Source organism: Barbus barbus (assembly GCF_936440315.1).
Source record: "Barbus barbus genome assembly, chromosome: 12".
NCBI classification, from domain to species: domain Eukaryota; kingdom Metazoa; phylum Chordata; class Actinopteri; order Cypriniformes; family Cyprinidae; genus Barbus; species Barbus barbus.
The window spans coordinates 21,282,167-21,307,432 of NC_136740.1; the positions used below are offsets into that span (position 1 = coordinate 21,282,167).

General features: G+C 37.8%; 3 protein-coding genes across 6 annotated transcripts in view; all 3 read right to left on the reverse strand.

Annotated features, from left to right (window-relative positions):
- Nucleotides 1–2,263: 2,263 nt before the first annotated feature.
- Nucleotides 2,264–8,208, reverse strand: LOC306877537 (ubiquinone biosynthesis O-methyltransferase, mitochondrial-like). Of its 2 annotated transcripts, none has more exons than XM_079429358.1 (6): nucleotides 7,749–8,208; nucleotides 7,483–7,635; nucleotides 5,307–5,406; nucleotides 4,167–4,409; nucleotides 3,403–3,562; nucleotides 2,264–3,200 (listed from the first exon to the last, which is right to left on the reverse strand). In XM_079429358.1, the coding sequence occupies exons 1-6, from the start codon at nucleotides 7,910–7,912 to the stop codon at nucleotides 3,010–3,012; spliced, it is 1,011 nt and encodes a 336-aa protein (XP_079285484.1). In that variant the 5' UTR covers nucleotides 7,913–8,208; the 3' UTR covers nucleotides 2,264–3,009. The 2 variants fall into 2 exon arrangements, with proteins under 2 accessions (XP_079285484.1, XP_079285485.1); XM_079429359.1 differs by having other exon boundaries at nucleotides 2,264–3,149; nucleotides 7,749–8,011.
- A 489-nt stretch (nucleotides 8,209–8,697) lies between these two features.
- On the reverse strand, nucleotides 8,698–18,142 carry LOC306877904 (arginine/serine-rich protein PNISR-like). 3 transcript variants are annotated; one of them, XM_079429938.1, is made up of 12 exons: nucleotides 18,083–18,142; nucleotides 17,410–17,517; nucleotides 17,146–17,328; nucleotides 14,498–14,730; nucleotides 14,240–14,408; nucleotides 13,958–14,148; nucleotides 13,128–13,277; nucleotides 12,951–13,050; nucleotides 12,295–12,348; nucleotides 11,822–12,013; nucleotides 9,414–10,449; nucleotides 8,698–9,061 (listed from the first exon to the last, which is right to left on the reverse strand). In XM_079429938.1, exons 2-12 carry the CDS (start codon nucleotides 17,498–17,500, stop codon nucleotides 9,031–9,033), a joined length of 2,430 nt encoding a protein of 809 aa, XP_079286064.1. In that variant the 5' UTR covers nucleotides 17,501–17,517; nucleotides 18,083–18,142; the 3' UTR covers nucleotides 8,698–9,030. The 3 variants fall into 3 exon arrangements, with proteins under 3 accessions (XP_079286064.1, XP_079286065.1, XP_079286066.1); XM_079429939.1 differs by having other exon boundaries at nucleotides 9,414–10,446; nucleotides 18,083–18,125; XM_079429940.1 differs by lacking the exon at nucleotides 12,295–12,348 and having other exon boundaries at nucleotides 18,083–18,125.
- A 2,840-nt stretch (nucleotides 18,143–20,982) lies between these two features.
- LOC306878261 (ubiquitin carboxyl-terminal hydrolase 45) overlaps nucleotides 20,983–25,266 on the reverse strand; it is a 35,622-nt gene continuing 31,338 nt past the window's right edge. The window contains exons 15-18 of the mRNA XM_079430496.1: nucleotides 25,013–25,110; nucleotides 24,627–24,713; nucleotides 24,402–24,543; nucleotides 20,983–23,353 (exon numbers count right to left, since the gene is read on the reverse strand). Of these exons, the coding sequence (XP_079286622.1) occupies nucleotides 23,223–23,353; nucleotides 24,402–24,543; nucleotides 24,627–24,713; nucleotides 25,013–25,110 (458 nt within the window). The 3' untranslated portion in view covers nucleotides 20,983–23,222. The remainder of the gene's footprint in view (nucleotides 23,354–24,401; nucleotides 24,544–24,626; nucleotides 24,714–25,012; nucleotides 25,111–25,266) is intronic.

Genomic DNA, 25,266 nt, shown 5'->3' on the forward strand with positions numbered 1-25,266 from the left:
AATAAAGTCATCTGGAATGGCAAAGAAAGCATTCTTGCAGGACTCTCAGAGTTCATCAAGATTCTTTGGTTTCATCTTCAATGCCTCCTCGTTCATCTTACCCCAGACATGCTCAATAATGTTCATGTCTGGTGACTGGGTTGGCCAATCCTGGAGCACCTTGACCTTCTTTGCTTTCAGGAACTTTGACATGGAGGCTGAAGCATGAGAAGGAGCTCCATCCTGCTGAAGAATTTGCCCTCTCCTGTGGTTTGGAATGTAATGGGCAGCAAGAACGTCTTGATATCTCAGGCTGTTGATGTTGCCATCTACTCTTCAGATCTCTCGCACGCCCCCATACTGAATGTAACCCCAAACCATGATTTTTCCTCCACCGAACATGACTGTTTTCTGTGTGAATCTTGGGTCCATGCGGGTTCCAATAGGTCTTCTGCAATATTTGAAAATATAAAATATATATAAACACATCAGATATAAACATATAAAATATGTTTACATGTTTATATCTGATGTGTTTATATATATTTTATATTTAAGAGGAAAAATCATGGTTTGGGGTTACATTCAGTATGGGGGCGTGCGAGAGATCTGAAGAGTGGATGGCAACATCAACATCCTGAGATATCAAGACGTTTAAATAATAGTTGAATTTATAGAAATTACCCCATTCAAAAGTTTACATACACTTGATTCTGAATACTGTGTTGTTACCTGAACGATCCAAAGCTGTGTTTTTTTTTTGTTTAGTGATAGACCTAGTTGTTCATGAGTCCCTTGTTTGTCCTGAACAGTTAAACTGCCTGATGTTCTTCAGAAAAATACTTCAGGTCCCACAAATTCTTTGGTTTTCCAGCATTTTTGTGTATTTGAACCTTTTCCAACAATTACTGTATGATTTTGAGATTCATCTTTCCACACTGAGGACAACTGAGGGACTCATATGCAACTATTACAGAAGGTTCAAACGCTCACTGATGCTCCAGAAGGAAAAAAAAAAACATGCAATAAGAGCCGGGGCGTGAAAACTTTTTGAATTTGAAGATCAAGGTAAATTTAACTTAATTTGTCTTCTGGAAAACATGCAAGTATCTTCTGTAGCTTCTGAAGGGCAGTACTAAATGAAAAATATATATATTTAGGCAAAACAAGAAAAATGTACTCATCTTCATTCTGTTCAAAAGTTTCATGTCTCATGGCTTTTCCTTCTGGAGCATCAGTGAGCATTTGAACCTTCTGTAATAGTTGCAAATGAGTCCCTCAGTTGTTCTCAGTGTGAAAAGATGGATATCAAATGAGCTCAGAAACAGGTTTGCGTAAAGCCACACATATGGGGAAGAGTTCAGAAAAAATTCTGCTGCATTGACTGGTCACAGAAGCATGTAGTCTCTGTTACCCTTAATGGAAGAAGTTTGAAACAACCAGGACTCTTCCTAGAGCAAGCCTCCTGGCCAAACTGAGCAATTGATGGAGAAGGGCTTTGGTTAGACTGGTGACCAACAACCTGATGGTCACTCTAGTTGAGCTCCATGATCATATGTGGAGATAGGAGAATCCTACAGAAAGACAAACATCACTGCAACACTCCACCAATCTGGGCTTTAAGGCGGTGTGGCAAGACTCAATCCTCTCCTCAGTTAAGACACATGAAAACCCAATTGGAATTTGAAAAAAAAAAAAAAAAAAAAACCCTCAGACTCTGAGAAACAAGATTCTCTGGTCTGATGAACCTCAATTCTAAGCATCACATTTGAAGGAAACCAGCTCTCCTCATCACCTGCAGTCAGAGTACCATCCCAAAAGTAAAGTGTGCTGGTAGTAGCCTCATGCTGTGGGGCTGTCTTTCAGCGGCAGGGACTGAGGGACTCATCGGAGTAGAAGAAAAGCTCAATGCACCAAAATATTAGCCTTAATAAAAACCTAGTTCAGAGCCTCAGACCGGTCCGAAGGTTCACCTTTCAACAGGACAATGATCCTAAACACACAGCAAGAGTGGCTTATAGACAACTCTGTGAATATCCTTGAGTGGCCCAGCCTGAGCCTGGGCTTGAACCCAATCACATATTTCTGGAGAAACCTGAAAATGTGCATCTGCACACATCCAACCTGACAGAGCTTGAGAGGTGAATGGTAGATAATTGCCAAATTCTGATGTGCAAAGCTTGTCGCATCATAAAAGACTTGAGGCTGTAAAAGTGCTTCAGCTAAATACTGAGTTAAGGGTATGAATACTTACACAATTTGCTTATTTCAGTTTTTTATTTTTAAGTTGTGACAATTCTGTTTTTGCTTTGTCATGGAGTGTAGGCCAATGTGGGAAAAAAAGTGATTCAAAGGAGTTTAACATAAGGCTGCAACATAAAATTTGAAAAGAATGAAGGGGTTTGAATACTTTTTATAGGCACTATATATATATATAAAAAATGTATTTGCATGTATAAAGTAGAATAATAAAATTTAACAAAAAATCATAAATGCTCTGATAAATCTGGATAAAATAATACATTGAAATAGTTGTCAATTTATAATAAATACATCTCTAAGGATGTTCTTGAAATAATCGTTCAGGCTGAATAAAACACCCTCTCAATGACAACACAATTCTTTTCATTTTATTAAGTACCTATACTTTGTTAAGTGCCAAGTCACAAATCATTATGTAATAATTTTTTTTCTGTTTGACCTCAGACACGAATCAACCAAAGAGCAACACCACAAAACACAATATATTAAAATATATCAAAGAATCTTTGAAATGACATGTGAATTGTGACTGTGGCATGTGGATCAAAAGTGCTTCAATCTCAAATTCTCATCTTAACAAGAGCTTTAGAAAAGATGAATCATGCCTCCGATACAAAATGTTTTATCAAGGAACACAATGCAAAGAATGACTATTACTGGCTCAGCAACTCTTCACTATGCAACATATTTTGAGATCTTGAGTGTGGGTTATTTATCTATTCTCGAGCAGGTGAAGTCTGTTTGATAGCATCTCCACATTATAATAGCTCAGCTGTAACTTGTGGCTCGACCTGGTTCATCCAAATTCTCACTCTCAGCCCAGACCCGGTCAGGCTGGGGTTCTTCTCTGCGTTTGATTGCATGCAACGCATAGTTGATGGCTGTGCTCTGCTGCCAGCTCCACGCTCCTGTGAGAGGATTGTACATCATGCCTCTGATAGCCTCCACGTACAAACCAACTGGGATACAGTGAGACAGAAAAATGGTAAAAGTAACAAATTCTGCAGTACAATAAACACTGTAGCAGTGGAAAAATAGATCATATTTAACCATTAAGCAATATATACCAGAGATCCTTGATAGAAAAGTGAAGGGGTAATACCCAGAAACTGATCAATAAATGATAGTGACAGAGAAATGGAATACAGAGACGACACTCACAAGACTCCAAAAGTCGTTCCAGATCCTCTGGGCTGATGAACTTCTCCCAGTCATGAGTTCCACTCGGAACAATCCTTAACAGCTGCTCTGCTGCCACAATCCCAAAAACGTAGGACAAGTTGGTTTTGTTAAGAGTGGTGATGAAAAGAGAGCCACCGGGCTGAAAAAAATTACATAATACATTACATACATAAAAATATTACAAATATTATGTAATACATTAATACTTTAATGTTTTATTTTAACATTTTACAGTTTAATAGAATTGTATTTACACTATAATAGGGATATGACAAATTGTGTGTAAAAAGATCCATTAAGTGTTCACTCTTTGAATTAAATTAATTTGATTATATTTAAAATAAAATATCAAGATCTTAATGCATACAATAAATATCAGTATTTAATATATTTTTTCTTATTGTGAGATACTTTAAAAAAAAAAAAAAAAAAAAAAAAAATATATATATATATATATATATATATATATATATATATTTAAATTATTCCGTTATTTTTCTAAATTCTAAATAGCAAACCATCTAAGATGAAACTGAAAAGAAAGCAAAACAGAAACTGACTGATGAAAGTGCCTGGATGTCACAGCATTAGGAAAGATTATGGGGATTTGGAGTAACTCTTCTTGTCCTCTGACACACTGACTCAGGAGATTAAATCAGTCCATTCAGTTCTCTTTGCTGGGAATCTCACTGTTACTTTTGTGCTATTGTCATGTTTCAGATGTCAGTGATGTTGTGACACACCTTCAACACCTGCTGGCAACAGCTGGCAAAGGCGTCCAGGTCAGCCAGATGTTCCACCACCTCAGAAGCCACTACAGCATGAAATCCCTCTACCTCCTCCTCAGCGAGGTCCTCCAGGGTGCAGGCCTGATAGCGAACTCTCTCTCGTAAATCAGGATCGTAGGAGGAGTGCAGCTCTGCGGTCCGCACACTGTCTTCCACTGGGTCGATTCCCAGGACGTCTGCCCCTAACCTCCCTAGTGGCTAAGAAAGGTTAGTGCTACTTTGTTTTTTGATACTCATGTTTGACAGCATCCACAGTAGTGTTAGTTATTGTTAACATTAACTAAAATTGCTACATATTATCAGTAATTGAAATAAAACTGACAAAATAAAATATTAATTTTAGATGAAAAACTAGAAATGTTGCCCCGGCAAATATACTGAAATTACTAAATTAAACATTTAAGTTAAACAGAAATATTTAAATAATAATAATAATAAAATGACAAAGTAAATACTATAATAGCACAAAAAAATAACACTAACCCACAGGAGTTAGTAATACTAGCAATTTTTCATTGCTGATTTTGGATTTGTATTAGATTTGTATGGTAAACATATTTTAATGGAAAAGAAAATTGCATGTAAAACTTCTTTAGGTGTAAAAACATAGTAGCACAAAAAAACAATAAAACTGCACATCATCCTCTGCTGGTCATTCAGGGCAGAAATTCAGAAATAGGGCTGCAGTAACCAGTCAATTGTCTGTACCACTGATGTGCCCTAAAGGAAGCTTTTGCATGACAGGACACTCAAGAGACATCATGCTCACCAAAACACAACAATGACACATCAGGCAAAGAGACAGCCTGGAGAAAGCGTGTTTATCTCAGTGGAGGAAATCAATGGGCGTGAAGCTGTCTGCTTTAATCGTGTAGTTCAGTTGGTAGGTTTTCAGTTATCATTTGTGGCCAGCCAAAAATAATCATGCATGTTATAAAACTAACAAACATTAGACCAGCTTTATATTGCTACCACACCCAGACCAGATCTCAAATAGCAAAATATTATACAGTAAACTGAAAAACTGCACTTGGACTAACTAGTGCAACTAGCTCAATATTATCCGTAGTCATTTTCATAATTAACGCTAATTACCTCGCTCAGCACACCTCCACCACAGCCGACGTCCAGGATTCTGAGTCCAGCCAGAGGTTTGCCCAACTGCCGCACACCGTGCAAATTCAACAAATTATCCCTGAAAATGTGGTCAAAGGTCACAAAATGAGGTTAAGAAGGCATTAGGCTAGAAATCATGTCACCTCTGGTCATGCATAATTTTGAAACCATGTACATCAGACTGACGTGAAACAGAAAATCCGAAGCTAATCACAGAATGCAATTTCACAATGCGCTTCCTGAGTCACAAACACATCTTACGGCTAGACACATCTCTGACATCCTGAAGCAATCGTACATCCTCACTGCTCATCTCGCTGGACCTAAGGGCAACATCCTCACGATCTTCCCCAAAAGCCTGGAGAGACCATGCAGACCAAAGCAGCCCGAGGTGCTCACTGCCAATCCTGTTAACTCAGCCCATCTTTGCCAACAAACCCCAACGTCTTCAAAGGAACTCCCTGCCTGATCTCTAGAAAACACACATTCCTCAAGTACAACGTAATAACCAGCAACAGCGCAGAGTTCCCTCATTTAAACAAGCCCCCGGGGCACCTCCACATATGCTGTACACTACAACTGATCCCGTGTTCATGGAAGGGGAAGAAATTGTGCACAGGATGATTCCAGGAGGCGAGGGGAAAGCCTTACAATGACAATCACAATATCCATCCTGACCTTCTTGGAAACAGCTGCCGAGAGACGAATCGCAGACATGCTGCATAAACTCTAGCTGTTGTCCTCACCCTTCCACCCTAACTGCCATTACCTGGGCATGGGACAGATGCTTCTGTTTTCTATCTCTGGATATGCTAGTACTATCGATAGAACAGCCTGACTTGGATTAAGATAAATAATTCAGATAAGATTATTATCATCGAGACATTTTTAAAAAATAAATAAATTAATACTTGTATTCAAGGAAGGATGCATTAAATTGATCAAAAGTCTGTTTAAAAAAATGCTGTTCTTTCTATTTATCAAAGAATCTTGGGGAGAAATATGGATCAGTCCACAGGGATAAATTAGACTAATACAGAAATACATTTCCCAACTTTATTTCATTGTATTTTGAGCAATTAAATGCAACTTTATGGAATATAACCTCTTAAAAGACATTTTAAAAATATTACTGACTCCAAACATTAAATTTATGTTGTAGGTGTGACATGCCATACTCCATATAACACTATTCTAAGGAAGGGATGCACCAATATAAACAATCTAGCCAGAACAATTATAACATTAAAGACAAAATTATGGAAGCCCTTTATTGCCACTGAATAAAAAAATAAAAATAAAAGATCAGAATTGTTCTGCGAGTGAACATCGCTTTATTGTGCCATCCCAAAGAAAAATCACAAAATCACATTCACAGCCTTTTAAATTAAATGTTTTCTCCTGGTGAAATGACCTGCACATCTCAATCCGAGCAGCTGAGTCCTTAGCCGTCTTCAAGAATCGGCTAAAAACACATCTCTTCCATCTTTATTTGACCCACTAACTCTAGCACTCTCTTTTCTAATTCTATTCTTTAAAAAAAAAAAAAAAAACTAACACTAGATTCTCGAATTTTTCATTTTGTAATAAAAAAAAAAAAACCTTTCTACATGTACTGCGTTAAGCTAACTCATACTTGTCATAGCACTTGCATGTTGTTGCTTTTTTGTTGATTTTGATTGCTTCTAATGTCCTCATTTGTAAGTCGCTTTGGATAAAAGTGTCTGCTAAATGACTAAATGTATAAATTTTTTAGGATTAAGCATTAGAAAACAGAAAATACCAGCTAAATGTCAAATTAAAAGGTAATGAAAATGCACAGTTAAATTTGTAATATCATCAAATATCAACAAATCAAATATTGGCAGAAAACTGATACTGCCCATCCCTAATTAAAACAGTATATTGTTCATTCATAAATTTTAAAATTAAGCTATTATGCATACAACATTTGGCATTACATTTACTAGAAGTACTTTTAAACAGTAATGGGTCACATGGAAAATAAGACCATTTAAAATGATCATTAAAAACGGAGATCAGATCTTGTCTTAAAAATGTATATGTATGTATACATTCTAATAACCTAAAATTTTACTGATGTTAAAAAATACTATAGTGATACTATGGCACTTTTTTCGTTAATTGTACACACCGTATGAAAGGCACTCTCAGGTCATTCATGGAGTGCAGGGCTGCAAACTCCCCCTGTAAATCCCACCACTTGCTCGCCATGGCCTGAAACTTCCGCACCTCGGCGGGGTCGAGAGTAGTCTGGGAAACCAGGCGGACATTTAGACGGGTCAATCTGCGGGAGAGGTCGTTATGATTCTCTGCTAAACAAAAACCCAGTACCCAGGAACACTGGCCTTTTGACAATAAAAACATGTATTTAATAACATGCACATAAATCAGTCTCACCCGTTTGACAGCAGATTCTTCTGTCTGTGATGCAGACACACCGTCCAGCTGCACAGAGACCGCACTGCTTTCACTCCGGAGGACACGCTTCGGGTTAACGGGCATTTTAACGCAGATTCGGCCAACAGCCCAAAAGCTAATCGTGCTAATTTATTGGAGTACATAATTACATTTTACTGCGTCACATGCATCTTAAATCTCCACTGACTTCTGTCAGTAAATCCAATGTGACCGCGGCGTGTTCGCAGAACTTCTGACCGAGCAGAAACTCAACATGGAATCAAACGTTCCTATCCCATATGTTCCTATCCCAACAGTATGACAAATATATTTTTTCAACTGATTAACTTTTAACACGTTTGAAAAAGGGGAATACGTTTAAACCAGAAATCTGCAACCACAACAGTGTTCTTGACCTGAAAACCACTTAACATTCGCTGTTCTCCACGCACTTCTCAAATAAATAAAAATGTGGCTCATACAAGTCTTTAAGTTGAATTAATTTAATAAATACAATTGTACAATTATACTAACTCTCGTGTCATTTCAAACCTGTATGACTATTTCTGCTGTGAAGAATAATTCAGTTAATAAAACAAGTCTGAATAATATGTTCAAATCAGACTGAGCTCATACTATCAAGGAATAATTTAATGTGAAAGGCACTGCATAGTGTCAGTATAATACAATATAGTATAGTTATATAATTCAAGATGTCTTTACGGTGCTCTTTTGGTCATTGTGGAGTTTGACATCCCCATTCACTTTGATTATATTGAAAATAGTGGATGGATATTTCTCATGTTTCATGGACCATGATCAAAATTGTAATTTCTGTGTAGACAACTCTTAATGTGGTTTCATAAAAGCAAAATCTATTATAAATAGATGTGTCATGTCATCACATTTCAAGCAGCAAGCTTTAAAAACAAAATAAGAGGCAGGCCATGTCAGACAGAAAGAATCATTCTTGTTTTATTGGACAATTCACATGAAACAAGAATTTATTTCCTCTGGTGTTAGGTTTTAAAATGTTACAGTTTCAAGGTTCTATTGACTACTTGAACGCTTAGTCTTGCATAATACAAGGCAAAAAGAGAAACTATCATTCAAAATCTCCTGTTTTGAAGACAACACTTAAAAATACCATATATTTACAAAATGAGGGGAGTGAGGGGGTTTAGAGTGGAGAGTTCACCTACAACGTTGCCTCGATAATGAGACAAGCCTGTTAACTCGTGGAATTTTACAAGAAGTGCACAGATCAGAGGCAGAACGCCCCTCAACGCTTGCGGCGGCTGGGAGACGTTGACCTGCAAGAGAAACATTGGACAGACTATTAGTGCAATCACAAGTACAGATCACATCCAGAACTTCATACACACACCTTAAACAGCTGTTGGATCAACACTGAATGAGAAAAGGGGGAAATGACATCAATCTCAGTAGCACTTAGGAAGCACAGTCCAACCATTTGTGCACAATTCAGCTATTACATACTCAACATTATGTGACTGCAAATTTAAACTTAACATGTTCTTTTAAAATCAACTTCAGGATAATTTGGATTGCAACAGCTGTGATATTCTAAATACAATTGATCATTCACACACAAACAATTAAAACAGTTCAACAATAAAAATGTAGAAAGAAAATGAATACTACCTTGATCGTGACTTAGACTTGTGTTTGCGGCTTGCCTTCTTACCAGACTTGTGAGACTTTTCCGTTGACCTTGATCGACTACGTTTTGATTTCTTAGACTTTTTCTCTTTGCTAAACTCAGGGGAAGGGGACCTGCTCCTGCTGGACTCTGAATCAGAGTACTTCTTGCTAGCTTTGGCGGAGCCTTTTTTGCTAGATTTACTGTCTTGCCGGGAAAACCTCTCATTGTGAGAGTCGCTCTCCTTTTTCCGCCTGGATTTAGCATCGTCTTCCTCGTCCCTAACTGAACTGCCCTCTTTCTCTTTGCCCTTCTGTTTTTCTGTCTTTTTATCTAAATCTTTCTTCTTCTTTTCCTTTTCATGGCTCCGGCTCCTCTCTTTCCTCCTGTCTCTCTCCCTGTCCTTGCTGGAGGCCTTCTGTTTCCTCCTGTTGCGGCTCATACTGCGACTTCGGCTGCGCCTGTGGTCCCTGCTGCGCCGCCTCTCTCTGCTGCGGCTGCGACTGGCCTTGGACCTGCTCCTGCGGCCCCTGCTGGACCTGCGCTGCCGTGAATGGCTACGCTTCCTGTGACGAGAGGAACGTTCGGTGCTGCGTGCACGGCTGCTATGCCTTCTGTCTCTGGCTTTGTCACGCTCCGACTGACGTCTGCGAGAGCTACGACTTCGACTGTGCCTGCGAGTCCCACGAGAGATGGAGTGGCTGCGTCGCCTTTTCCTTCTGGGAGACGAGGAGCGGGAGGAGCTGCGAGAGGAGGCTGAGGATGAGGAGGATGAAGAGGACCGGCTGCTGGAAGAGCTGGAGGTGGAGGTGCGGCTACGTCTCTCAGTTGGCGAGGGGCTGGCACTTCCTCCGTTACGCCCTGTGTGCTCTTTGCTCGCCCGCTTGATCTCACTGACCTCAGGCTCACTACGTGACCTGCGTCGCTCTAATATGGGCTCCGCCTCCCTTTCCCTAACTTCCTGTTTGTGTTTAGACTCTGTCTGCTCCTCCTCATAACCTGCCCTCTCTCTGCTTACTCTGTCCGATGCCAAATCTTCTGAAAACACAAAGAAAAATTACTGTACAAACATTTTACAATAAGGTTGAATAAATGTTTGAATATATTTCTTTTAAAACTAAAAACAAAAAATACATTATAGCACTTAAAAAGTAGCATATAATATTATAAATATATATATATAAAAAAAATACCATAGCCGTTGCAGCCCTAAAGCCCCATTCACACCAAGCACAATAGCTATAAAGATAACGATAAAGTTCTAAAAATCATTTTAAATATTAAAGAATAGCAGAGTCCACACCACAACTACTCAAGTTAAGGTTTTTCCAGCTGACGAACGATAAAAATAGTGACAGCCAATCATAATCAATCCTGCTATCACGAGCTCAAGAATTTAAAGCAGCAGATGAGCGTGCGCTTATAATAAACAGACAATATCGTTCGCTGGTGTGGACGCTAATATAGTTATTCTTGGTGTGAACTGGGCTTAGACGTTTGTGTAAAAATAGTTAAAATCACAAAATATTCCTTCCAAAGGTACTTTTTGTAATGTCTATAACATGATGCTTCTCATGTAACACAACGACTTTTAAGTTATCTTTTGATGGTAATAAAAAAATAAAACAAATTTGGCAAAATTATTGGGACACCCCCTTCTAATGAACAGCTGTAACTACTTTAGTAACTTCCATGAGTACCAATCTTAATGTTTATGGTGTGCTTCTAATTTTATAGCAACACTTTGGACAGGACTCTTTTCTATTGTAACATGACCGTGCCTCTGTGTATAAGGCAAGATTCAAAAAGAAATGATTGATTCAGTCAGTGTGGAAGAACTTGACTGGTCTGCAGAAAGCCAAGTCCTAATCCCAGCTGAACACCTCTGGTGTGACTTTAAATGCAGACCTCGAGCCAAAAACTCATCACTAAACACCAATGACTTGTACATATGGGTACAGTCATTTTAGACCCTTCCAAATTGTTGCAACAGAGATGGAAATACACATTTAAATACAAGAATTATGTTTCCATCTTTGTTGCCAGTTTTGGAAGTGCCTAAAGAAGGGGGTGTTCCCAATACTTTTGCCATATAGTTTATGTACAAGTCATTGGTAGTTGGTGATAAGTTTTTGGCTCAAGGTCTGCATTTAAAGTCACACCAGATGTGTTCAGTTGGGATTATATGCTTAAACTAAGATTTTTACTCATGGAAATGACTAAAGTAGTCAAACCTGTTCATTAGAAGGGGGTGTCCCAATACTTTTGTCCATATCGTGTGTATATGTATACGTATATGTGCATATAAATAAATGAATTTATTTTCTGATAATTTCTGCTGATAAACTGAATATATAAAAAAATTAAATATGCCATTAAAAGGTTCACAATTTTCTCTAGAAGCACCCACCTTTTACAGTCTGTACCTCCAGTGCCAGCCTCTCCTGCAGCTGCTGCTGCTCCCTCTCTTTGCGACGGAAGGCGTCCTGTTTCTGGCGAATGCGGTGTAGCAGCTCCTCATCATCTGTGTCCGATGAGTCCGACCCCTTTGCGCTTCGCTCCTCATCCTCACTCTCGTCCGAGCCGTACTCACCCAGCCCTCCTGCAGCAACAAAGCCCCTCTCTTATAACGGACAGCAGGAGCATGGCAATCATAGTCGCACGCTAACAGTCCCTCGTTCTCACCCATTCGACTACATAATACTTCACTAAAGCCCACCTCAATAAACGAAGCATGCTTTTTATTATCTGTGTTGCTGGAAGCTAACCATTGAGAAGACCTGCTGCTTGAGCTCTTGAGCTTGTAATAAAGTTCATTAGAGATCCCACCTCCCTATATCCCCCAAACCCCACCCCGTCGGGCCAAAATGTAAAGACACTTACCGAGACCAGTCAGAGAAGCCAGTGCATTTGACTGTGCCAGCTGTTTTGCAGGAGCTTTGATTCACATCAACAACAGGAACAACATGTTAAAACACATACAGCCACCAGTTTCGCATTGGCAAGAGTCTCTAGAGATGAGGGTACACATATGCACTATTCACAAGAGCTGCCTTTGGCAAAATAAAATAAAATAAAAAAAGATGGAGAGAAGAAAAAGGTTATCACACAAAGTCCGTCAACACACAGGCAAACAGTGGAGGAGGAAAGAACCAGTCTGTACTAATGCAGTGTCACTTTCATAATAAGAAGCTGTCTGGCAAACATAGACGTGAGGAAGTACTTTTGTTTTACAGGAAGTAAATCTAGGAACAGATTTGACTGGGAACCATTTGTAAGATTGCATTTAACTGCATCTATGCGACCATTTTCACCCTCCCTCTGCGGTTTTCGTCTTCTGTTGCATTAGCAGAGAATGGCCGATGAAGAATTGCACTTTTGCTTATCATAAAGTATTACCATGATGCATCAGTCAGATAAAAAGGCTTCATATTTATCAGTCAAAACATAACCAAGTCTAAATTCTGTGGAAATGTGGCTCTTCCTCAGAATTAAACTTGAAGGCACAGTTGCACGGACAGAAGGGAACAGGAGCAGACCTTTAGTGGCTTTGCGATGAGCCTCTTTAGCCACTAGGAAGATTTCCTCATTTGTGACTTCAAGGAGGACTTCGGTAAGAAGAGTTTTAGTCATCAGCATCTGTAGGGAGCAAATAGGACCAGTTGAGAAACACAAGTGTGGAAGATAAATGCTGAGACAAAAGTGTGTGTACACACCAACTGAAACTCTTTCTCCTCTTCTGTCATTATTGGTTCACTTTGGTCTTCTTGAAGTGGAGGAGAACTTCTACCACCAAACTCCAACCTTCTCCCCAATATGCCATCCTCCACAGCACCATCTTCTTCACCATCCTCATCATCACTGTCCTAAATTAAAGAGGAGTAGGTGATTGGACCAGAGACCATACACTTGTGGATGACATAAGCGCCGAGAGGAATTATTAGTGTTAGTGTGCAACAGCTAACAAGCAATGTAATTAAATTGAAAAGGCTCCATGAAATCAGTTGGAGTTTTGTGGCTCAGTCAATGTCAGTTAGTCACCCATGTGCTAGATTACGCCTATAAGTTGTCAAAAAAATACATTTTAACAGATATACACTACCGTATTATCAATGTTGAAAACAATTGTGCCGCTTAATATTTTTGTACATATTGATACTTTCCTGATGATTTACTTCCTCAGGATTTTTTTTATCAATAGGAAGTTCAACAGAGCAGCATTTTTTATTTTTTTTTGTAACAAGGTGAAAGTCTTTACTGTCATTTTTGACCAATTCAATGCAGCCCTTGCGGAGAAAAAGTATTTATTTATAAAAAAAAGAAAAACCACAATAACCTCAAACTTTTGAACAGTAGTGTACACATTTTAAAATGTCCCAATTAAAATACATCAACACGAGAGAGAACACTGCACTCATCAAGACATTTCATGGGGTCTTTGAATTAAGATAATTTGTGCATGTCAGCGAACCCTGGGACAACAGTTGCCAAAGTAACCTCAGCAGATTCCTTCGCTGTGTAAACTGATTCTGAAAAAGATGCTTACAAATTTGCTCTTGCGTGGCAACCGAGGCCCATCACCTTCCTCCTCTACCATATCGCTATTTCTTTCATTATTTGCCATTTCAGCACGCTCTTTCTCCATCCTCTCCTTCTCCAACTTTTTCTGCTTCTCACGGTCCATCTTTTCAAGGCCTTCTCGAATCCACGCAGGCAAAGTCCTCCGTTTAACAGCATCTAGACCAGGAACCAAGACAATATCACAATGTGATCCTTTTAGAACAACAATTTTTTCTATGCATCTATATTAATCAATATTTATATTCACCAAGAGTAGGCGTCTCTGGTTTAATTCCCATCTGGTTTGGGGATCTGGGCCGTTCTGGTCTGAAGCCAGGGAGCCGGTCTCTTCTGTTCTGTGGTCCTTCGGGCCAATAAGGTGCATGAAAGCCGGTGGAGGGCGGCCCATATGCTGCCCCCGTTGGCGCTGCTCCATGCTAACAGGAAATGGGAATAAATGTGACTAAAACTGGGAAGTTAGGAGACCTAAAATAACTTTTGATAACCCAGACTCAAGTAATCGTACCTGATAATCAAACTGATTGACGCCAACTGGGCCCAAAGGGTAAGGCTCAGGCTGACCCCCAAACCCATGACTGTTTTGAGGAAAGCCTCCTCGGTGTGGGTCTCCAGGAAACTCCACACTATCTTGACTGTTACTATCTTCCGACGGGTTGACGACATCCATCGGTCCTTGTCCAGGAGGAATCCATGCTTGTTCCGGAGGGGGAGGAGGCGGCTGGCCATGCATTCCCCACTCTATAAACAATCAGCAAACAGTCCTTATTTACAAACTGTGTAAAACTCTGCAAGTAAACAAGTTCCACGGCAAACTGACAAATGCATCGGCCCTACTTTGGCATGCATCAAATGTCAAAGATGTCATGTATCAGCCAAAAAAAAAAAAAAAAAAAAAGCAGCATTTATTTGTTCATGATTTAATAGCCAGTGACATGGTATATTCATGACAAAAACAACCGCATTGCTCAATCAATTCAATCAATACCCTTGCAAAATAATGTTTACAATAACTTAGTCAATATACACAAAATAAATGTAAACTAAAATAACAATAACAAAAATAATAGTGCCAATTATATAGTCTTTGGACTTACTATATGACAAGAATTCTAAAATGATTAATAATTTTAACAATTGAAAATGTGTTTTCAGGTGATGAATTAAACTATGTAATAAAGTTATTTGGCAATAAACTGCCTCTCAATATTACAGCCAAACAAACAAAAAATGTTACATATTGCAACTATAGCATTCTGAGCACAAACTGTCTTATCGTACCTTATCCAAAAATTTCTTCAGGTCATCATAGACGTTTGTTTCTTCATGAGAACAGATACATTTAGCACTACATCACTTGCTCACTCATGGTTCCTCTGTAGTGAATGGGTGCCGTTAGAATGAGCGTTCAAACAGCTGATAAGAACGTAATAATCCACCAATAGTTCACATGACTCCAGTCCAATCAATCCATTTATTAGCTGGTTGGACTCTTATTCTGACGGCACCCATTCACTAAATTTCTCCAAATCTGTTCCAATGATGAAACCTCTAACAGACAAACTCATTTACATCTTGGATGCCCATAGGGTGAGTAGATTTTCAGTAAATGTTCATTTATGGGTGAATTATTCTTTTAATTGTTCTACAGCTTTGAAAAGGGGCTACTTTTGCTTTATATTGACTATTTAATATTTAAAGTCACAACTTAACAGGAGTAGCAAGCAACGGATAATTTCTTCTGTATTACGAAGCATGTCTGAATGAAATGGATAATCGAGGAAAAAGGGTGAGGACTTGGTTATATCGAGCAGAGGGGTGGTGATGGCGCAGTGGATAAGACACATGGTGTTGGTGTGAGAGACCCGGGTTCGAATCCACTGTGAGACACCAATGTGTCCCTGATAGGGATGTAACGATTACCGGTTTGACGATAAATCATGATAAAATTCCCCGCGGTTAGTATTACCGTTTCATATTTTAATTATCATTAAAACCGTATTCGATTACCGTGATTTAAACAACTCGCGATAAATAAATACTGTCCAGCATAAAGCAGAGTTTTCAGTAACAGTCTCACGTGCGCACAGCAGCACAGTAGTTTCGTTCTGAGTGAAAATAGGGCGGAAAAGCTGGGAGGTTTTAAAAGAGTGCTTAGGGAATTATACAAATTAATATATCAATGAATTAATCATATGAATGTACCTCTGAAGGTTCGGACTGTCTTCAGAAACAATTCGATGGCATTTTGTTTTCATCTTAGCTCCATGTAATACCTAAAGGAAGTGTTCGCGGAGTTCACAGGAATCAGCTGTAATTCAGCTTTTCCGTATAAAGCGCCACCTGCTGCCAGAGAGTGGATTTACAGACACTTATTTACATTCAGTCTGTGTGCAGTTTCTGTCTGGCCAAAAAATTGACCAAATTTGCATGACCTGCTGTAAATTTTAACCGGTTGATGAAAAACAAACTTATGTACATTTAAACAATTCAGATATGCTATATTGAATTATTTATGGAGCAGATAAAATACATATAATCATTTATTAATTATCATTTTAATTTAACCCTTTTCTTTAAAGGCTGAAATGTGTGGTCTACCTTTTATGTTAAACTTTTTCAAAGCTTTATTTGAACATTTACATTATTTATTTGAACATGCTATTAAACTGGTGTCAGTCAAATTGTCATTTAAAATCCAGACCTCACTGGTAATGTTATTGTTTTAGTGATTATGCAAACAAAAAGTCATTTTATTTGCTGTTTGTTGATTTTTAAGTATGAAACTTGGTGAAGTGATTTATGTTTCGGTACTTTTTGAACATCTCCAGCACATTTTAACAATACCGTGATAATACTGATAACCGTGATAATTTTGATCACTATAATCGTGATTAGAAATTTTCATACCGTTACATCCCTAGTCCCTGAGCAAGACACTTAACCCCTAGTTGCTCCAGAGGCGTGCGACCTCTGACATGTATAGCAATTGTAAGTCGCTTTGGATAAAAGCGTCAGCTAAATGAATAAATGTAGTTGTTGATTGGATTGGAGAAGAACGAAATACGACACCACAGAGAAGTCTACCATTCCAGCAGAACATCTAATTAAGATATACCTCCAAAATGCTCAGTCAAACTGAAAAATTGGCCTTACCTGGTTGCCAACCTCTGCAAAAATTATGACCGCCGGGAAAGGCACCATGGTTATTATGGGCTGGAGGTTCCATGTTCTGTATTTCCTGGCCGTTGGGCTGAATCCCCGGCTGGTCAGCAACGGCTCCGGTGGACTCTTTCTGTGCAATCCATGCTTGTGCTAGAGCAGCCCAGTCCACTTGACCTGCAAAACAACACAAACCTAAAACACTGAACTATATGATTAGTATGCGCAAGCTTAATTAGATAAGAACAACGGCCTAACCTGGATCTTGCTGATGTTGAAATGACTGCATCCACTGCTGCTGTGAGCCCAGGGGCCACTGAGGCCAGGGCTGTCCTCCCTGGTCCCACATCTCTCACCGTGTGATTCCTGTGCCAGAAGCATTGTGAAATACGCATGCAGATGTTTATGAAACGAACATTTTACTTGCACAGCATTAACGGTTACTGCAAATGTAGCATTTAAGCCTTTTGAATAGCAGTTATAAGAGCATGAAAAACAAGCCCTGCTTTGTCATCGTCGATCACTACAGTTGTAATGCAACCCGCGCAGCTGCAGTTCCGGGGAGACACAACAGAAATACTGGTCTCACTCAGACTACTGCAAAACCAGTCTAGCATAATTTAGCCATGCATCGTTAAAATGCACGCTGAGTGCTTTATAACGGATTTATGTGCATTTACCTCTCTGTGTATTTACCTCTCACTGAATATAATTATGACATGAATTAAATAGACACAAGCGTCGTCGTAGAGCTAGCTATGCAAGCGTTAGGCCGCGCGTCTCCATTATCAACACTTATTAAAAACTTTGTTCTCTCGATTTAAACACACAAAATGTATTAGTTCAGCGATCGCCGCAACTGATGCGAATAAGAAGCGCAGGACTCTGAAGTAGTTGGCTGAAGATTTACAGACACGTTGCGATCTCTTACCTTTCCACTTCTCTGATCCTCACCAGTAAAATGGCGATGAAATGATGACCCGGAAACAATGCCAACATTAGTGACCTCACCACACATGCCCTCTAGTGGATACTTGCGACGCACGTGAATAATAAGCACTTTTTATTGTTATATATATTTATTAAATAAATATAATCAGATTTCACTGTAGGAACTTAAAAATCTGAAAGAATAACCAAGATTCGCTGAACCTAGCAAGGAAAAATGATTTGCCTAATAGCCTTTTAAAAAATATTATAAAATTGCATGCATGTTTGTTTTACATATACAAAATCTGCATATTATTAGGTCTTGAATCTAAGTCAGTGCTTCTTGACCTTTTTACAGCAGGGTCACGGTACTCCTGTAATGACAAAGCTGTTTGTTTTCAAACTTTTGCATTTACAGTAATTAGAAGTTGCAATGTAGGCTATTAGGCCTAATATATATATATTAGTGTTGTCACGATACTGGAATTTCTAACTTCGATACGATACCTTGAAAAATATCGATACTCGATACCATTTTCGATACCACGGAGAAAAAAACTGCCACAATATTAAGGGGGTAATTTTTTTAATTTAAAGATAAATGTAACAAGTCGAGAACATGCGGTATATTTTACATGAACAAAAAAATGTCTTGAGGTACTGCATTTGTTGATTTATTTATTAATCTTTTATTAATCTTAGTTAAATGTTAATTGAAACTAACGTTTACTAATACATGTACTAATTAAAATCCAAAGTTCTATTTGTTGATATTCTCATTTGCTTCATAACCAAAATATTTCCAGATATAGGGCCCTATGAAATCCGTTTTATTTTTCGCCAAATTCCGTAAATTTTTTTTCTACATTCAATTTTTTTCCATTTTAATTTTTCTGGACTCTTTTTTTTTTTTTAATGGTCAAATTAAATGCTATTAATCTAAAAGCATGTCTAATTCATTAAAATCATAAATTATACAATTTAACATTTAATTTATTAAAAGTGTAACAAAAATGACACGTTTAGGGCCGTATGAAATGTTTTATTTTTTTCTCACCTTATGTTTTATTGTTACCAAATTTGGTAACAATAAAAGTGTTTTAGCATGTCTATTATTTGAATGCATACAAACTATTTTTATTTATTCTTACAGTAGCCTTATGAAATGTGTTTTCCCCCTCAGAAATTCTGTGTTGTGTATTTAAATTTTACTGGATATCAGATGAAGGCATAAAACAATTTTAATTCATTTATATTTGAATGAATGAAAATTAGACATTTACATTTTTGGCAAATGAAGGGGATTTACTATTAAAATTTAAACATTTTGTGATTATTTCTTTAAAAAAATTGACAGTAGTAGTAAGTAGTAGTATTATGTACATTCTACTAAATAATAGTAATATAGCCTATTTCTGGCACACGGTCTTTAATAGGCTGTTAAACCGAACTTTTATTTTGACGGGTTGCCGTGAATACTTTTAAAGTTCTGTGTGTGTATGATATGATGCTAGTTTTACTCAAATTAAATGGTAAAATGCTGGTAAAGTGCCTTTCAGATCAGTTCTGGAGATATTGTTGATGTATTTATGTCCTCATTGGGACGGCAGACGCTGAAATCACCGCGAGCGCCACATTAGTAAACACAACCGCACGTGCAGCACATTCACACAGAGACGCGCAGAACATGCAGGATTCATATTTAAATCCACTTTTGCAGCTTAATATTTACAGATACTAGTCCATATCGCGATTTGATTTAAGTGTAATGACCTACTTTTAATTAATTCATCCAAACTTTGACAAATTCCGTGACATTCCGCTTTAAACGGTAAATTCCGTGTTTATGACTGGATTCCGTGCGCGTTCTCTGCATCGCGGAGATCATAGATCCCTACAGATAGCGCTCCTGCTGTGTTCTTTAACAACCAGAGCAGTCATCTTTCTATTCACTTCACTTTTGCTATTTAACCAGAGCGAAGGAGACGAGTGCGGTCACGTGTGGTGCTTGTCCACGCGCCTTTGGAGAGAAGTGAAAGTGACAGCTCGGCTAGTATCGGTGTATCGATACTTCGGGAAATTAATATTGGTACCGTTCAGATATTTCAGTATCGATATTTATCGAAATATCGATATTTTTGACAACACTAATATATATATATATATATATATATATATATATATATAAAAATGTATAACTCCAGAAGTTTCAATTACTGAACTTATTACGAATTTAAATGACTTTTCTTGTTCATGATTATGGATTTGCTTTGTTTTTCCCCACTCAATTTACACCCAATAAAATGTTCTTGAGCTTAACATAACATATAAAATATTAATTTGACAGTTGTTGGGGGAACACATTAAAATAAGAAAAACTATATCAGCTTACATCTTGATTGAAATCATCTTAAAAACGTGTAAGTTTCATAAACTATGGTTGAGCACAGCTTATTTTTTTGCAGTAATCCAAAAACCTATGAAAAAATCCTATTGGCTTTTTGTTGAGGGAACCAGTGATGCTAACAGCCGATCGGCCTACAAAGTGATGTCATAGTTCCCCCACTCTATTGTTTGTTTAAAAAAAAATAATAATAATTTTGGCTGACAACCACTGTTCTGGGTCTTTTTTCCCCCCTTTAAACAGATGATAATGATTATTAGCTTAAAAGTCATTTTAAGTATTAAAAAGTATAAAATAGGTTTATATATAAGAGAGCGAGAGGGGGGTTTAATTATTACACAAGCAATTTTAAGCCTTGTATTAATTTAGAAAATATATGGAATTGTCTTACCACTGGACCGTTTAAATGAGCATGAACATCTTAAATTCACCAGTTCTCATGAAAATGAACATAAGACATATTGTTATAAGAATGTAACGTAACAAACTTTTCTTTTAGTTTCTGCCCTTGCTTTATTTGAATTCTGAATTTAGTCTCAAAGACAAGAGTGCTGTGGTATTTACTGACACGCCACACTGTATGTTTCAGTGAGCAATTCAATACCACACTGTGACTGAAGCTTGTGTGGAATGAAGGAATTTTGAAGACAAACCCTCAACCAACCAAGAATTGTAAAGCACGAAAGAGGTGAATACACCAGACATTCTCTGGCATTTTCAACACATAATAGCAGATAAATGCATACAGTAGGGTTGGTTCAAACCCAAGAAATGAAATGGCCATTACAAGACCTTTGATATCCTATCCATAATACTGATTCTTACACTTTTAGTGGTGTCCAGTGACGGGGAATATAATTCGCCCAGCCTCAGACATGTGTAAAACTGCACTGCCACCCCAAACAGACAGAATTGCATATGAAAGAGTGACAGAAGAGGTTACATGTTGTAGAGTAATCCAGAAACACAGCTGGGGTCAAAAAAGATAACAAGCATCATCTCTAACCACTTGTTATGTCTGCCCTGAAGGTATGAAGAAAAGCAAAAACCCTTTTCCACCCGGATATGTCTGAATGTCTCCCTTCACATTCTGAAAGCAAAATCAGCTCCACCCGTCCCTCATATCAGGTTTCTCTGTCACTGAGGGAAACACATCCAATCATTAACTCGCATTAAATCACCCGCACACCGTCCCTGAAAGAGAGCCCTGCTTTAAAAATAGACATGCTTTGCAAAGATTGCACACTCTTGATGGTGTTTTTACACTCTGTTGTAACTGATAACCGTCTTGATTTGAATGTCACAGAATGAGGAGAGGAGGAAGGCAGGAGGACACGATCGTTTCAGACATTGCCCTTTTCTGATTCCACACCCACCTCCTCTTCACCAGTCAGTGACATGGTCTAAAACAGCACGCCTTTGCACCAGTCACGCCGAATCTCAGCTGAGGACAGTGTGAAAACGGCATCCTGGGATTTGTGGCGACAGGGGATACTAATGGCCGACAACATCTTCATTAAGAGAAAGAGAGACAAGGCACCAAGAGACCCCAAATGTAACGAAATGAAACCATTGAAAACCCACTCAAAGGTTTTCTTCAACTAAATGTATTTAAATTATCATTTTAAATGATTTATACTGGATTATGTTCACAAAATTCAAGCAAAAAAACTGCTTGAGGAACCCTGAAGCCTTATGCACCACAGAAATCTATGGTGTTACAATATCTGCCAAGTAATCAGAATAAATATTATTGAACAAGATTCATATTTTACATACAATTATGTATATTTCTAATCAGTATATACACAAATCGTCTCTTTAAACTCCTGTATGAATTGAATACTTAGCTAAAGACATGCAAAACAACCTCAACCCTCATAAACCGTAGGCACTGATATAGTTTCAAAAATCTTGAGGGGAAATAATAATAAACATTTTTCTACTCATATTCATTTCTGAAAATAGAAAAAATTGACAAAGTCTAGGAACATTGCACCAACTCCCTAACCATTAGATATTGAGAAATGTATCCAAGTTATAAAGTCATAAAACTTTAGAGGGCGGCCCACTTTTATAATTTGAATCAAACTACATTCAAAAACATTAGTATTGATCAAGCAAACCAAAGTTAAACGTGTTAACAAAAATAAATGAAAATCAGCAAATTACAATTTATTATATTGTTGTCAAGCAACCTTGTGATTATTAAATTGTCTCCAAGTAAATGATGACATGTTGTTTGCGTGTGTCTATGTGTGTGTAACTAGTTTGTGTGATCCAGTGCAGGAAATGATGGGTTAAAACAGCTCTGCAAGCAACAGCTGCATATTGTGCTGAGTTTCCCTTTCACAACAGAGGTTATAGACTCTTTTGGCACAATCCTCCCTCTCATATCATATATTCTATACATATTTATCCTAAATTACTCTTTGGCAATTTCTCCTGCAAAATGAACACCCCCCCAAAAAAATTAATGTTAAGCTCAAATATTAGCTGTAAAATATAAATAACTTATACTCATAATATTATTTTACATCAATAATAATGGCTCCCATTTTTAATTCAGATCACCTTGAGTAATGAATGAGCCATAAGACAAAGCTTTTAGTATGTGGAATCTTTCCTACGTTAAAATACAGGGATATAGTCATGCAGTAAGTGCTCGCTGTTGTCTGAGCTGATATTGCCTTTTGCATTCGTCTGGATCATCTTGCATTCACGCACATGTCGGGATCTATAGGAGTTCTTCATAGAAAAGTAAATAAGCTTGAGAGTTCAGCACTCTGGACTCCGGTACAGTCTGTACGTTGGTGTCGCTAACATACACCCATTGACCTAGTGGGGCTGAGCTGGCCTCTCTGGAACCTAAAAAACAAAGAGATGTTGGTATTCAGAGGAACATCCACAAAAACATCCAGATTGTATTAATAGTCATCAGTTTCAGCATTTTTACAGTCAATTACAACTAAGTGGATTTTTTTTTCTTTTTAAACAAGGGCTTTTGTATATGTAAAACAATGCATGCAACAAACAATACATTACTGTATGCAAATTTATGGCTGTGTATTTAACAAACAATAACAAACACGCTGAAATTAAATGTGTACCAAAGTAATGTGTAATTAACGAGTATTTAAAACGATTCTAATATTTTATGGTTTTCAGTGATTTTTAGGATACATGAAATCCACCAGAACTCCTATAAATAACATACATATATATATGTGTGTATATATATATATATATATATATATATATATATATATATATATATATATATATATATATATATATATATATATATATATATATATATATACACACACAATATACAATGTATTTTTGGCTATTGCTACAAATATACCCCAGCGACTTAAGACTGGTTTTGTGGTCCAGGGTCACATATGTTAAATGGCTATAAATACTCAAAATCAAATAATCAAACAAAAAATAGATTATTTTAGGAAAACAATGCCTGATGAAGGTTGCAGAACTAAAACATTGCATTAAAATATGATTTGAAGAATATTGCAGTGTACAGGACTCATCTGGGTTTTGTTTGTTTTGTTTTTTTAGACTATTTGCTTTTCTTTATTCCTATACACACACACATATATACACACATATATATACATATATATACAGCTCTCTGTGGGCTTTTCACTCTGTTCCAAACACTGCTGAAAGGTATGCTCTCTCCTTGAGTACAGAGAGGAGAAGAACGCATCTATAGATCATCAACAACAAACAAATCCCACTTGGCCTTTACTAACCAAGCTGCATCCACAAGGTTGTGGTCCAATGCCGACAACCCTTTGTTTACCCACAGGTTTTTCAGGCCTTTCAGAACCATCTGCAAAGAAATGCATTGACGAGCACATGGAAACTATAAGCTGCCTGGGCGGCTTTGTACCTGACTGGTTCCGGCGCTGCTCAGGTTTACGCTGGGGGGTGCGGATCTTCACGTAGGCTGCATAGTGCCCACCTCGCATTGATCCGCTGTGTTCCACAATGCCGTACAAGCTGTACAGCACACGCTCTCCTGACCCGAGGTTCTGCCACACACATGTACTCAATCAATACTGTATACGGATTCATAAATCATTGGTCTACTGATATGTATAACACTAATCAGTACCTTACAAGTGGCAGAGCAGAAAGGCGCAAGGTCTAGGAAAAGAGGAAAATCCACATGTCTATTAACTTTCCTCAGATTCATCCCAGCCTGCAAAGATAAAGAAAGCTCAATCAGTGTATCGCCACACAATGAAGCCTATAACACATGACCTTGCTCACATATACATATACTTCCCCCCAGAGCTTTTCTTTTCTCTGGAAAGTATGCTTGGTTAATAGGTTCAGAAAATGACAGTGGGCATTTCATTAATTAAACTTTACATTTTATGTCTAATGGTGATGATGCATCTAGCAGTTGTGTTTAGGTAACAAATTGTCAGAAATGACACAAAGTACTTATGCGACACAAATGACAAAAGCAGGTTATAATTTAAGGATGATTCAGACCTGGTGAAAGCGTTTAAGGTGAAGAGTGACCACTGGAGGAAGTGCCGAGATGAGCATCTGCTTACGGGCACTGGTGTACACCTTCTCAGACTTCTTTTCTGAAACATACATAAAAACAACAGTCTGATCTACACTTTTGCCAGTATTTCTGATCAGCCATAAAAATAGCATTTTATACTTTTCATTTAATTTATTCCTACATAAAGATTTACACCCGTGTTCTGTAATAGCTTCTTAAAAAAAACCTACTCTGG